The sequence below is a fragment of the Syngnathus floridae genome, chromosome 19 (genome assembly GCF_059516105.1).
Source record: "Syngnathus floridae isolate MCC-2025c chromosome 19, RoL_Sflo_1.0, whole genome shotgun sequence".
NCBI classification, from domain to species: Eukaryota; Metazoa; Chordata; class Actinopteri; order Syngnathiformes; family Syngnathidae; genus Syngnathus; species Syngnathus floridae.
The window spans coordinates 2168383-2183350 of NC_142431.1; the positions used below are offsets into that span (position 1 = coordinate 2168383).

The 14968-nt window shown below is 44.2% G+C and overlaps 3 protein-coding genes across 3 annotated transcripts; 1 reads left to right on the forward strand and 2 right to left on the reverse strand.

Annotated features, from left to right (window-relative positions):
• Positions 1-6466: 6466 nt before the first annotated feature.
• Positions 6467-9279, reverse strand: LOC148381552 (solute carrier family 25 member 47-A-like). Its single transcript, XM_088362107.1, has 6 exons — positions 9108-9279; positions 8554-8597; positions 8408-8479; positions 8028-8207; positions 7703-7958; positions 6467-7639 (listed from the first exon to the last, which is right to left on the reverse strand). The coding sequence occupies exons 1-6, from the start codon at positions 9142-9144 to the stop codon at positions 7326-7328; spliced, it is 903 nt and encodes a 300-aa protein (XP_088218233.1). The 5' UTR covers positions 9145-9279; the 3' UTR covers positions 6467-7325.
• A 657-nt stretch (positions 9280-9936) lies between these two features.
• On the forward strand, positions 9937-13250 carry LOC148381553 (mitochondrial basic amino acids transporter-like). The gene is made up of 4 exons (XM_088362104.1): positions 9937-10303; positions 11178-11221; positions 11340-11423; positions 11568-13250. The coding sequence occupies exons 1-4, from the start codon at positions 10276-10278 to the stop codon at positions 12342-12344; spliced, it is 933 nt and encodes a 310-aa protein (XP_088218230.1). The 5' UTR covers positions 9937-10275; the 3' UTR covers positions 12345-13250.
• Positions 13246-14935, reverse strand: sod2 (superoxide dismutase 2, mitochondrial). Its single transcript, XM_088362110.1, has 5 exons — positions 14779-14935; positions 14161-14360; positions 13979-14095; positions 13705-13884; positions 13246-13634 (listed from the first exon to the last, which is right to left on the reverse strand). The coding sequence occupies exons 1-5, from the start codon at positions 14805-14807 to the stop codon at positions 13489-13491; spliced, it is 672 nt and encodes a 223-aa protein (XP_088218236.1). The 5' UTR covers positions 14808-14935; the 3' UTR covers positions 13246-13488.
• Positions 14936-14968: the final 33 nt, after the last annotated feature.

Genomic DNA, 14968 nt, shown 5'->3' on the forward strand with positions numbered 1-14968 from the left:
TGGATTGTCAAGAACTACTACATGTGTTGAAGGCGGCATGCACACACACACACACGCACATAATGTGTGTGTGTGTTTTGGATGTCATCGAGTTCTACTCCGATGATACCCGGGTGATTCAAGTCTGCAACTTGTGCCTATTCATGGCCCGTCTGCTCGCCAGGCAACGTTTGAGTGGGTTTGTAGTTGCTAGGCAACCATCACGCACTCCCGTATGGGTATGCATCACCTCGCATCCCCCCCCCCCCCCCCGTCATTTTGGCTGCGTGTTCCTCTCATCGATTTTGGACTCGCTTCGTTAGCCGTCGGCCCAATCTTTGTTGACGCTTTTTGTCGAGCGGCGTCAGGTTTTGAGCTCAGGTGACGTTCCAGTTCGGTTTCCCTCGTGGGAATTTGGAAATGTCCCAATTCTCTTAACTGTGAATCTTGCTTCGGCTCTCACTCACGTATTCTCTTTGTAGTTTTTTTTTTTTGGAGCGAAGGCCATCTCACGAGTGAGGGTTCAAACAGAGGATGTCGAGTAACACGGGAGTGTTTATGACTCTCACAGCAGCACCTGACAGGGATGCACCGGGGCGGATTTGGGATGCGAGGGGAGAGCCGTGCGCAATCCGAGATGTTATCGCAAGGAAAGTTCCAGCTTGGCTGACGCACACTCTGACCGTTGACATTTTGGAGTGAATCCGTGTGACGGAGCAACAGGCATAACATCACACATGTCGTTGTTTTTTGCTTCGATATTTTGGAAGACGCTACGGGTGTACCTAATAAAGTGGACCGTTTATCTATCACAAGACTTACTTTGAAGTAGCTCCGAATCATTTTATTGCGTTATTATGTCTTCTTAACTTTAGTGGAGCGATAAATTCAGGACACAGTGTCCATACGGCAGCCTATTGTTGAAGTTTATGAAGTTAATAAACGACTCGAAAGTCAATCATTAGTTTAAAGGGAACCACGTGGCAGTGGATTCAAATCTACCCGGGCTTGACCTCGGATGAAACGACATTTCAGTGCTTTGTTAGTTTGGAAATTTCCCAGTTTACCTTAATGCGCCATGCAGCATTTCAGTCTTGACTTGTACATTTCAATCTGGCAACAGAAATTGCAGGTTGTCATTAGCGGCGACTGTTTGCGTTCAGTTTAGCGGAAGTCATTCGTGTTTTTATGAGCCTGTTGAGTGATTACAAGGACGTGTTCTTCTGGCATGCTGGGATCATGCGAGGACACACACGCAGGTTCAGTTGGTTTAAGAAATCCCGGACTTGCTTAAGTGGTGCGTGCGTGATGTGACCCGCCGCTTTGTTGGCGTAGCGCGTTGCTCACTCGGTGTTCCTCGAAACGTACCTGGCAATGTCATCTTGTCAAACAGAAAGTGAAGTTCTGGATGTTGTTTGTGTGCTAAGTTCAAAACATCAAGAAGATAGCCTTGAAGAATCGATAGACTTGCAGCTTGTTGACTTGAGTCTTTGTGTGTGTTGGGGACTTTTGTTTTGCAGGGTGCACTCGATGAAGCCTTACCTCACCATGTTATTTGTGTCAGCGTGCCTTTTTTTTTTTTTTTTTTTTTTTGCCTTCCCTACATTGCAGCTGTTGCGACAGGACCGCCGTCATTATTTTGCTTTTGGAGATCGCTTTTGTGCGTGTGACCTTTTGCTCCCCATGCATCGCTGAATCCGGCCAGTACATTTTGTTTGTGAGTTGACGTTACGCAAGCGTTATCAACCCCGTAAGTAGAGGCATGTGAAGAAAAAAACCGGGGGGGGGTTCCTTTTTGTGGTATTTGAAATGTGCATAAGCTTTGTTTAGACTTTCCAGGAATTTTAAGGTTAAGACTCGGGTTGTGTGGTTTGGAATAACAGCTAGTCAGGTATGAATTTATGTCCTCCACCTGTGTGATTCATGGACGTGTAGTTCTTTTCCAGCTGTGAGCAGCAGGTGTTTTCAAAGTGTGACTCATACGATGAACGCACACTTCTGCTCGCCGTGTCCTAGTTTTCGGAAGCAAAAGACGTGTTTCCGCTTGTTGCGCCACTTCAACCCGTTGTTTTGTGTACCAGCTAGTTTGGACAAATGATTCAGCCGTAAAGTCGCCGTCCAAGTTGTCGATTGGAAACGGATGTGCTGACACATGCCCATTGGATCTCGAACAGCTTTTTCTGATTCTTCCTGTGCTTACCCCTTGAGACCTTTCCACAAATTCTCTCTTGGCTCAGGGATCGTGCGTCCTTCCAATGACTGACTGCACGGTGCTTAGCGCAAGATATCAATTCGGTCATCAACCATATATGCACAGCACCTGCACAATAACATCGACATAGTTCAAATTGCTCAAACCATAAATCGATTATGATTCAGTAACAGGTCTGTAAAAAATCTGCAAAAAAATAATCGTCATTTACCCTTTAGAGGTTGAATTTATTAATTTGATAATCGATTAGTTGCCGATTAATCGACTCACCTTAATAATAATGAACATATTACAGTATATGTCATGTGGATTAAACAAATAAAGGCAAAATAAAATTACTATTTTATCAATTATCTGTATTGACGTTTAGAGACAAAATAAACTTTTGACTGCGCCGTTTCGCCGGCCCAAAAAATACTATTCAGGTACTTGGACCTCGGCCATGGAGCAAACGTGCCCTTCCTTCCTCTTGGAGGTTTTTCTTTTGCCCTTCAGACTTCTGGCTTTCTTTGTCTTGCCATAGTCCTGTCCTTTAGTGCACTCTCTCCTTTTCATATCCTGTCCTCGGCTCACCTCGCCTCCCCTCCTTCTCCGCCTTCTTGGTGCACAAAACACATAACTCACTGACGTGCTGTTTGGTTTGGCATAAGCGCTGAAGTTATGCGAGCCATTTGTTCGCTTTGTCGTGGAATTCGTCTCTCGAATTACTCGACGCTTGATCAAAGATTGCACATTCGGCCGCCATAATTGACTTCCCCCATGTCTTGTCCGGCGCCATCACATGGCATCCACTCAGGCGCCAAAGATTTTTTTTTTTTTATGCGGTTGTGTTTTTCGTTTTTGGAATCCGGAGACTGTCCCTGAGCCAAAGCTTTTGAGGACACGACCCCAGCCTTTGAGGTCTTTAGCAGGATGTCGTCCACGTAGGGGGGCGACCAACTCGCCTGACGTGACCCTGAAAATCTGTAATAATAGGCGTGTTAAATAAGAGTCTTTAAAAAAAATAAATAATAATTGTATGTCATTCATTAGAAATAAATATCTTGAAAAATACATGTTTTTAACTGATGATCCAATATTATTTTATGTTGAATTTAACTGGAATTATTTTACTATCATGCATTTTGCTTGCCTAACTTATCTCATTCTTCTTGCTTTGTGACATTTATTTGAACTCAAGTCAGTCAAATTTGATTCCCCACTTCCTTACCCTGTAAAAGATATTAGTCAAAGAATTACTGTAGATGGCTAGCTTGACAACTTTCTGGTGCGAGGTTGCCCTCTGTTGGTGAGGAGTGGCAAGTTCAGCCACACTCCAGTAGAAATAGATATATATATTTTAATAACTAAAATTCTCTGCTCAAAATTTGAAGTAAAGTTGGCTGCAAATGAGCAACATATGTTTGTCACAGGTAAAACATCAAACGTAAAAAAAAAAAGTGTGTTTGCTTATGTCATATCTTATTAATACTTAAGATGCAAATGCGAAAACCACGTTATCGCCACTTTTAATAACCTGTCGAGTTTAAAGTAGTGCGTCAACATTGTCTTGCTTCGGGGAGCTTCTCTATTCTGTTTTTTTAAGATCGTTAAAAGTTATGTCCAAGTTAATATAAGTTAAAATAAAAAGAATGAGTTAAAAATAAAAGAAGTTAAGACACGTTTTACTTCTATACTAACGAGGAGGATTAACAGTAATACCAAATAATCTCCCGGTATTAATTTCCTCAGGCGTAATGGCTGAGAATCAAATATTTGGATCCCAGGACCTCGTTAGACGCATAAGAAGCACGTTTCTGCTTGCCGATCAAAAATGAAAGTAATCGGCTCGTGTTGGGATTATCATTGAGCTAAAATTGTTCCAGTTACTGACTCTAATAAACACTTTGCAACAGCAAAAAAGCCCAAACAATTTGGTCAAAGTCACTAAGTGTCATTTTTCGGCGTGCTGTTGCGCCAGAAGGATGCCGATTACAATTAGGCTTAATAAGGCCCGTATGTTTGTTCTCATGACCCCACAAAGACATTCACGGGAAGGTGGGGGGGGTTGCTTCGTACCGAACTCGAGCGACAGTTGGGACGCTTTGGGCCACAAAGGACTTTAAGTAGGGCATCTTTTTTTAATTTGGAACGTTTACAAATGTTTGGTGATATTCAGGGAATACCAACTCTGATGCTACGCCTGCTGTGTGCAGCCTTTTGTACAAGCTGGAGCGTCCGCTCGGGTGACCTGTTTACTCTTTGCCACGATAACTAATAAGCGGGCGAGGGGAAGCGGGGGGGCTCCTGCGTCCTGATATGAACTTTACTGTATGCTAACAATGTTAGCGCGTAACTCAAAACCAAAATCAATACTGATGAAAGAGTGGTTGGTCATTGAACTTGTCCAAAGTTTCGAAAGAGCCGATTTCCACATTTGGTAAATTATCTTTACGGTTTTACGTCGGACATCGTCATTAGTTTGGAGCAGCAAAGACGCCGACGAGAGCAAAGGTCCGACGGGCGCAATTATGCAAGCGCCCCACGGAGGAATGTCGGCCATTATTCTACCCGACAACCGCCATATGTCTAATTCAATGCTTCACAAGCCATGAGAAAGTGCATTGTTTGTTTGTTGTGGGCTAAAAAAGTTGGCCTTTTTTCCACCCGCCTCTCAATTATAAAGTAGGCTGTTCTTGTTGGACAAACACGGCTAGGATGGACAGCGTCCACCGTCCATGGGAATGATGGGTTGGCTACATTCAGGAAAAAATAACGGCCGTGCGTAATTGAGCGTCGTAGCCGGGACGAAAACACCGCTCCATGATCTGATAGGTTACGCAATTAATTGGGTCCCCACTATTATTTTGATGTCAAGAGGGGGTCGCCGTCAAACGGTGGTTTGAGGCTTGACAAAGGACACAAGGCTTCTTTTGTAAGGAAGCCCAATGTCCTCCCACTCTACTTTTTACTCGATTTGTTTTGAATGCTCAGTCAAGTTAAAATAGATTGGACCTGTACGATAAAATATAGTTTCTATTTTTCAGGATATGAGTTTTTCCACCGCCAAAATGGCCGTCTTCCTGTTCCGCTTTTTTTTCCCAAGCCCAAAATGGCTTCTTCCAATCAAAATGGCTGACTTCCTGTTTCGCTGAGACTCTTTCCTTTTGTCCCAATTTGTGTAAATCATGTAACTGATGTTCATGTAACTCATGTTTGGAAAGGTTAAAGGTCATCCGGCATAGGCAGCTCAGACTCGACATGTTTGACCATAAATCCTTAATCTAGAATTGCGACAAAGAATGTACATGGTCACCTTTTAAGCACTACTTAACCAGTTTGCATTACTCAACATATCAATGTACTTTAAGATGACCTTAATTAAGCTCAAGCAACAACACGACTTTTGTTGAAGGTTTTTTCGTTTTCTAATTAGCCCTCGTGAACAAACAGTGCGGTCCTACGCATTGCTTCTCCTTTGATTCTTGTCTACATCTATCGAAGATGTGAAAGAACATCGTCCGTCATCGACATTCCAGTCCCGTACTGGTTTTCCCTTGAAATGTGCGCTTGCCCTTTTCTGCTCTGCATTGCCGAGGACATTAAAGCACTCACTGAAGAGTACAAGCTCATTTGGTATTCCATATGCGGGAAGGATCCTAGGTTGTCAAAGGCTTTTTCCACATACAGCCGCTCATTAATGTCCTTCCTTGCAAAGATCTTCTCCCGTCTTTTCTGAATCCTGCTTGATGTTGACTTACGGGATCTCAAGCGCATCTCATGATGACTTTAGATTTCTAAGGGGAATGGTGTACAATCTTTTGTGGAGTGAATATGAAAACCAGGCTTTGTCTAGAAGATACTTCTTTGTGTTAATTACCTCGCCCCCCTGAGTAATCACGTGCTTTACAAAATGATATCCTTCACATCTGCTTTCGAAGCTTCCTCCGAGACGCCTTGTGAGGCTTCTGTCGGGGTCCGGGGCCGCCTGCGAGTTTTTACCCAGCAGCACACGTCACCGCCGTGAGAGGGCAGACGTCCCAAAATAGCCCAGACGGCAATCGGCGTGAAAAGACCGGACTCGAGCGATACAAAAGGACAGACGTTGATGCGGAAAAGACTGATGCGCTTGTTCACATGGTTGTCAGGCGTGGTTGTTATCAGCACCTTATATTACTTTTTTTTTTTTCTCCCCTCCACAGCTGGCGCTCTCTGCTCGGCTTTAATGTGAAGACATGATGTCAGCATGCTGGTCGGAATGATAATGATCTCACATACCCACTCAACTCATAAAAATGCCACCGGTGTAATTTTTATTACATCATTAGCATAGTTGTGACCAAACCATGTGATTGGTTTTTCACACAATCAGATTTTTTTTTTTTAGGAGTGAGGCCTTGATTTGTGCATACCTGCAATAATATGAATTAAACCTTGTTATCTTATGTGTATGCCGCAATTTAAATCAAGTGACAGTACTTAACGTAAGATCGTTAATACTGTGCAAGGAACTCGTTTACTGTGTGCTATATTTTGTCGCCGTTTGGACTGGAACGTTCTAATTGTCATTGGAGCGGTCATCCCCGTAAAATGTAAGGTCGTATTTAATACTGAAAATTGCAAATACAAAAAAATTGAATCATAACCACCACATGGATGACACCTTAAAAATTTAATAACTTGACCTTCAAAAAGATCCTTCCTGCTTGGACCACAATCAGAAGAGTAAAAACAGTTCTAAAGACCGCCACAAGAGGGCGTAAAATCCCCAAGAAACGCCAATGAATAAATATTTTGAATGAACTTTTTTAAGTCTAGGAAACGCTGCTTTGATATACAACATTACCAAATACCAATGCATGAGATTTTTTGATTAAAGGCGCAAAAATACTCCCATTCACCAATAAATACAATTACATATGCATTTTAATGTGCGTGTTGCAGCTTGTTTTTCCCCAGTCAGTGCTTTCCGCCACAATTGGCGAGCCGATAGCACCACCTAGAGGCCACAAAAGGCTACCTTGTTAATAATTGTTGCATAATGTTCAGCAAACAAATTTAGTCAGTTTGATTTATCTTGGAAAATACTTCTTGCCACTTTCAGAGGTATACAATATTGTTGTGTTTGATTGGCAGGTCCCAAAGAATTATGGAGTCATTCCAAGCCCACCCGAGGTGTGTCCGTGTTGTCCGGCTTGGCCTGCAAGAGGCTCATGAAAAGCTCGTAGGTGAAAAACACCACCAGGTTGACGGGGAAAGCGCGCAGGCAGTTGATGCCCAGACTCCGGAAGAAAACGCCCACCCCCTCGGTGCGCACGGTCTCGGCGATGCAGTGCACGAAGCCCCTGTAGCGCCGCGTCTCCCGTGCGCCGTCCGCCTGCAGCCGAGCCTTAATCACATCCATGGGCGTGCTGATGGACCACGCCACCGTTCCCGCAAAGCCCCCGGCCAACATCACTGCGCTCCACGCTGCAATAGAAGACGTTTTTACACAAAAATCTGATTTTGGATTCTCGAAGTGTTACACTCCACCTGGCTTCTCCCTCCCGCTTTCCGTCAGCCATTCACAAATGGTGTTGTAGGTCAGAAAGTACATGGCGAACCCGGGGCCGTCCCTCAACGCCAGTGGCATGGCCCCCCGGTACAACCCCCGCGGGCCCTCCGCCTTGAGGATGCTCAGCATACAGTGGACCGGTCCACGGTACTTGGGCTTGGTCCCTCGCCGCATTGACTCCGTCTGACACTGGAGGCGCACTTTGACAATGTCACCGGGTGCTACCAGCAACATCTTGGCGAGGAAGGAAAGGAAATGTCATCCATCTATTTTCTGGAGCCTTATGACTGTCGAGTCTCATACCTGCGTTATGCCGCCCACCATCCCTGAAAGGAAAATCTCCGGCTTGGTGCTGGGGCTGTGGGCGGTCCCTCGCGCCTGCTTCAAACACTGCAGACAATTCCTGTAGGTCCCGAACGCCACCGAGGACGTGACGGAGATGGTCGCCATCGGCAGGGACATGCCTTTGAAGAAGCCGTGCATCTGATGATGTCACAAAAATATTATTGTGTTTAAAGCATCTTCTCTTTCGCAGATATTTTACTTATTGTGGGTGACTCTGGAACATGGGATCATGACAGGATACTCATCCATCTGCTTCGAAATGGTAAGGCCTCGAAACATTGTCAAATGAGTGCTTGTGTTGTGTACCTAATGAAGTGGCAATGTGCGTATATTCTCACCCCTTCTTTGGAAAACGTGGTGGCGATACACTGCCATATTCCCGTAAACTGTCTTTGAGTTTGGATCCTGACCTGGAGAATTGAATCAAATGATTTTATACATTTAATTTTCAATATTTGCAAATTAAAAAAAATAAACTGTGCACCTTGACGGTGTCCAGCGGGTATCCCACAGTCATGCCACAGGCCCCTGTGCAAAGAATAAGAGCATCACACACACGCAAAACTTCCAATTTGACAGACCTTGACCTTTCACTTCTTGCTCCAAGCAAATTGACACGTGTTTTATCTTATGTAAACATCTACTTACCTGTCGAAAGGATTTTTTTTTAAATTTAGTGTGATACTAGAAATAATAGTCAGCTACAGAATTTAGCAACCTGTGCTGTAAGATAATTGTTACAAAACCTGACCAAAACAGTGCACAGCAAAAATTGACTTTCATAAAAATATGTAGTCGACTCAACGTAAAATATTACGGAAGCCCTGGGGGTCAGTTTACAACGTACAAACCGGCTTGCCTGGTTCGTACAGTATGAAATATTAAAAGACAAGTACCTTAACTAAAAAAAAGCTACTACTAATTTTTTTATTGCCTGTGTGTTAGTTGATAACGACGATCGCTGTGTGCAATGTCGATTATGTAAACACAGATAGATAACGTCATCGACAGTGGCCGCCGGCATGTGTAAACTGTTACCTGCCAAAGAGCCGCACACGAAATCGGCAATGTGCATCCTGTCAGCATGTCAACACAACCCGCCGTGAATACGTTCATGGGTGTGCCGCCATTCTTTTTTCCAGCGTTGCGATCTCACTCTGCGCTCACGTAACCTTGCAGAATGACTGTAATGTAATATTACGGGGGCGGAGTCTCGGAAAGCGGTGAACCATACGTCACTACAATTTCCGGATTTAGTCGAACGACTTGATAAAAAAGTAATCGTTTAAAACAAAGTGCTTTACTGATAAAGAATTTCTTTTGGAGACATTTTGCTTAAGTAATTTATCCTTGATCCATTTAACGTCACATTTGGCCCAAAAAAACTCAACTTTACAGAGCTTGTGACGTTGATTAAGATCCACCCCTCTCCCCTGTTGGCCAATGGCAGGTTAGGAAAATGTACACAAACAGAATGGCGGCGTTTGATTGGTCAAAAAAAACATGATACTCCCGGATATGTCGCAAATCTGTCACATTGTATTAAAACAAGAAACTTTAGTGGTTTACAAGTGTTTGTGTGTGGATTGTCATATAGTTTCTCGAAATTAATATTTCCCTAAACAATTTTCTGTTAACCAATTTCCTAGAAGGATCAACGAAACACGCAGGCGTCGGCTTCGTTCCAGCCATTTGATTGGTCAAAAACCCCCAAATTGACGTAATTCAAACCTGTGGAACCCCCTCTCCAAATGTTAGCCAATCCCAAATTGTAAACATTGATACAAGCAAGGTGTCGGCTTCGTTCGCGGCCTCTGATTAGTCAGAAAGGTGACAAACTCCTCCCCCTCGCAAATTAACTTCCTGTGACGCTCACCGCTCCAAGGCAACCTCTATGAAGCCTCGGACACACGAGCTGTCAAGCGCGCTTCTGGTAGGACGAAGAGGTCACGCGGTAGTTGTATTATAAATAAACACAAAATTACAAATTAGCATTCTAACGTAACAGAGCCAAGAAGGAAAGAGGATCCCCCAGCGCGAGATAAACGTCGCTCCACTTGCCATATAAATAGGCCATCACGGGGGTTGTCATCATGCGCGTGGGCGTGTAGGAAGTCGATTAGCTGGGTGTGGAAAATAATCTAGATTAACGTGTTTCCCCGTGGAGGTGGAATTACATATCGGCAAGCAGGTGACTCGAGCGGTGATGGACTTTGTGGCTGGCTGCATTGGTGGTGAGTGCGGCTCATCTCCCCCCCTCTGCGTTCAGATTACAACTAAATGCATTTTTAAAGAGGAACCGCGTCAGGCGCGTCCTGATTTGTGAATGGTCAGAGAACCCTGGAGATCTTTGAAATGACTTCCAATTGAACCTCTCTGGTGTTTGTGAAGGGACTGGTTTAAAAATGAAATAATCATCCTCTGTTGATGCAGTCCCAATTAAATATTGACAAACAAACAGCTTTGAAGCTAATATTGCTTTGTTTACTTTGGATTTGTTGTTTCCAATGCGAGATCATAGGAAATATAAATGAAATAAGAATTTTGTAAAGTTGATCCAAACGGGAAATTTGTAATATGAGAAAAAAGTAAGTTGTGTGTAAAAATTGTAAAGGTTGAATTTTACATGACATCTTTTTATTTGATAAGAAGACTGCCCTAAATCGACATCATAGATTTTTAATATCACATCCAGTTATAATAATTTCCCCTTTTTTTACATCATTTGTATATTTTTGTGATATATTTTTTTATTTATACTTCACCGCCACTTTCACTCTTTTTTTTTTTTTTTTGGTCCGCCTCTTGTCTCTATTTCACAGTAGTAGTTGACATGAGGTCAACGGCTCGCGTCATTTGTGTCAAACACACACATGCTTGTGTTCTTCTCCTGGCAATCAGCTGATGGTCACCCTCTTTACAAATGGGTCATGTGATCAAACAGGTGCTTATGTCGGATTAGCTTTCGGACATTTGTTTACAACTGTCGGCTTTGATTCGTCTGCCCTCTGCCTCGGAGTCACATTATGAAAGGCGTTAATCATTAAAGCTTCAACTTGTCTCAAGAAAAATGATAATTTCATATTTATTTCTGTGGTTTGTCCTCAGGTGCTGCTGGAGTTTTAGTCGGTCACCCATTTGACACAGTGAAGGTAGGAAAGAACCTTTATAACTATTTACACACTAAACAATAAAAATACATTCAACCTGAAAGAAGTAATATTGAATTAGAGCCACCTCACTGACAGTCATTGTGTGTTTTTCCTCCAGGTCAGACTCCAAGTCCAGAATGTTAAAAAGCCTCTATACCGCGGCACCTTTCACTGTTTCCAGTCGATCATCCGCCAGGAGTCGGTATGTTTGTATAGGCATATTTTCTATTTTACAGTAAGACAACAGTGACTGCTAATTGTTAGCAAGTACGAGTATTCAACTCTTGAGTAGTCGCTGAAAGTACCGATACCACGAGTGATCGAAACGTCTTTGTCCCTCTCGTAGGCGTTTGGTTTGTACAAAGGCATCGGCTCCCCGATGATGGGCCTGACCTTCATCAACGCCATTGTGTTCGGCGTGCAGGGCCAGGCCATGCGTGTGCTGGGCCAGGACACGCCCACTAACCAGTTTTTGGCTGGCGCGGCGGCGGGCGCCATCCAGTGCGTCATCTGCTGCCCGATGGAGCTGGCCAAGACGCGCATGCAGATGCAGGGGTCGGGCGAGAAGAAGTCCACCCGGAAGGTGTACAAGAACTCCGTGGACTGCCTGGTACGCATTTATCGCCGCGAGGGTGTGTGGGGGATCAATCGGGGCATGGTGACCACCTTTATCCGCGAGACGCCCGCTTTTGGTTTCTACTTCTTGACGTACGACGTGCTGACGCGGCAGCTCGGGTGCGAGCCCGAAGACCGCTACATGATCCCCAAGCTGCTGTTCGCCGGCGGCATGGCGGGCATCGCCTCGTGGCTCTCCACCTACCCGGTGGATGTGATCAAGTCGCGGCTGCAGGCGGACGGCGTGGGCGGGGTCAACCGCTACGCCGGTATCGCCGATTGCGTGCGGCAGAGCGTGCGCAAGGAGGGGTACATGGTGTTCACGCGGGGGCTCACGTCCACGCTGCTCCGCGCCTTCCCCGTCAACGCCGCCACTTTCGCCACCGTCACGCTGGTGCTCATGTACGCACGCGGGCACGAGAGGGACGCCAATGAGTGCGAGGTGCCGCCCCAGCCCGCCAGCCACCACCCTCAAGGTCAAGCTCAGGCCCAAACTTCCGGACTGTGAGTACTGTTGCGACACTTTACAGCCTTGCAGGCCAAAGTCCAAATCGCTATGAGGTTGTTATTTTTTTTACTTCCTTGAGGAGAATTTGGCATTTTATTCCCATTTTATTCTTAACCGAAATTATTCTTGTATCAAAATATTTGACCCCAATAACGGTTAGTCTTCCTGCCTTACTGAGGACAAAGCACTTTGTTGTCTGAGAGCAACAACAAATGTCGGTTCATGAAATTGTGATCGCAGCTAGTTGTGTTGATACAATCACAATAATCAAGTGTTCTTTGATTGACACAAGGGAACAAAAGCGCTTTAGAAATGCACAACTTTTATCATGTGACCAAAACGAAAGGGTATGTTCGAACTGGAATGTTTATTTTTGGTTGCCTGTGTTTTTACGGCAACGCTGAATGTACCGTATTTACACTCCAGCATTTGATACTGTCGGAACTTTGATTTGACCTATTTAAGATTTTACTGTCTCACATGCTGCTTTTTAAAAACTGAATGCTGGATTTGTCACGGAAAAAAAGATATGCAATAAGCTGAGCATCAAATCAGATGTTTTATACTGTCAGAATAATAGAGGGAAAATGTGTTCTTGCATTTAATAATAGCAGATTATTATTCCAACTTTATTCTTGCTATAAAATATTTGCCATATAACTTTTTTGTGTCTTTTTGGGCACCTATCTGCTTTCTTGCCTTGCTCCTTATACAAGTGCAAGTGATAGAAAAAAAAATGCTTTGGAGGCGGTTGCTATTTGTCAAAGATTTTTTTTTCCAGTCTGAATGTCACAAATGGACAATTTGAATATTTTATTGCCTCGTGCAGTTGGCTGTGAGTTTAACTTAAGACCTGGAGATGATGTATATTTTTTTGTTGTTGATATAAATAAAAATACAATTCAAGTCAGCTTTTTATTATACATCCAAAGTAACAACACTGATTACATGATCTGGTTTGACTGCAACAGATTCCAACGTATAATTGCATCACTCCTCCTTCAAGGTAAGATGTTAACTTTTTTGACAGTCACTTTTTGTGCGCTTAATAGACAGGAAGAGAACCTGCATTTTTAATAAAGTAGGTACTGGGTGCTCATAATACAAAATGATACAAATGATCTGCAATGACTTTATTGTGAGTCTATTTTTTGGCAGTCTGCAGCCGCTCGCTCACGTTCTCCCAGTTGATGACATTCCAGATGGCCTTAACGTAGTCAGGTCGGACATTTTTGTATTGCAGGTAGTAGGCGTGCTCCCAGACGTCGATGCCCAAGAGCGGGATGAGGCCTGGTGAGGGTCACAGTGAGTTTATGAAAGAAGCATTTGATAAGATGAGAGGAAAATAGATGCTGCTGACCTGTGGTTCCTTGCAGGGGATCCTGGTTGGCGCAAGCGACGATACTAAGCCGTGCCGCCTGCTTGTCGTAGCCCAGCCAACCCCAGCCTGAGCCTTGAACTGCCACCGTGGCAGCAGACATCCTCTCCTTCATGCTCTGGAAGGAGCCAAAGTCCCGCTGGATGGCTGCCATGAGGTCCCCTGACAGAACAATGCCGAAAATGTATTTCTAAGCTTTGCATTTTTCTCCTACCAGATTTTACCCAGCAATAGGAAGCTAATTGGCTCATGTTACCTTGTGGCTCACCCCCACCGTTGGGGGAGAGGTTAGTCCAGAAGATGGTGTGGTTGATGTGACCTCCTCCGTTGAATTTGAGAGCAGGCTGAAGGGCAACCTGTGTCGTCACGTCTCCTAAAACAAACAATGACCAAAGGGAAGTCACAACTTGTACATAACTAGCCAAGTATATTCACTACCTTTTGCGAGCGCCTCCTTATATTTCTCCTCGGCCACGTTGAGGTTGTTAACATATGTGGCGTGGTGCTTGCTGTGGTGCAGCTGCATGATCTCGGCGTTGATGTGAGGCTCCAGGGCGCCATAATCGTATGTCAGGTCAGGAAGCGTGTGCTTCTGTCTGTGTACCTGCTGGACGGCTTGACCCAAACTTGCAGCACACCTGAGACAGGTAAAGTGATGGAGATTTTTTTTTATAAAGCATGTATTGGCTCAAAGAATACAGTCGTGCACACTCATCAAATAACATTATTTGGTCAATCATTTGCTTTTGAGCTTTATGTGACTCATGGTAACTTAAAAGTGACTTAATTCCAAGTTAAGGGTTTGATTTGAAAGGAATTGGCACTACATTATCCTTAATAGTACACATACCTGAACACATTTGAAGCGAATTACTTGAAAGTGCGTCTTTCAAAAATGAGTGCGCAACAAACTAACTTAGCCAGTAGCCAAGCAGCCTCAGTGTGTTAGCATGTGTTAGCTTTGCATAAGCAGCACAGCAGTGTCGCGCCCTGGCTAATTCACGGACACTGTACACCAAGTGCACATATATGGCTGGGAAATTATTTTCGCTTTACCTGCGTATCTGAGCAACTCTGCAGAGCATGTTCGCGATGATGTTAGCAGAACAGAGGCTGCTTACTTAACTGGACGCTTTCAATGACTGCCCTTGAACTCAAATGCGCAAGTTCAATTTGACAGCGGCGTGGGACCGTACCATTGTCATCAAGCGGGGGTGTTCTTTGAAATGATTACATTGATATAAAT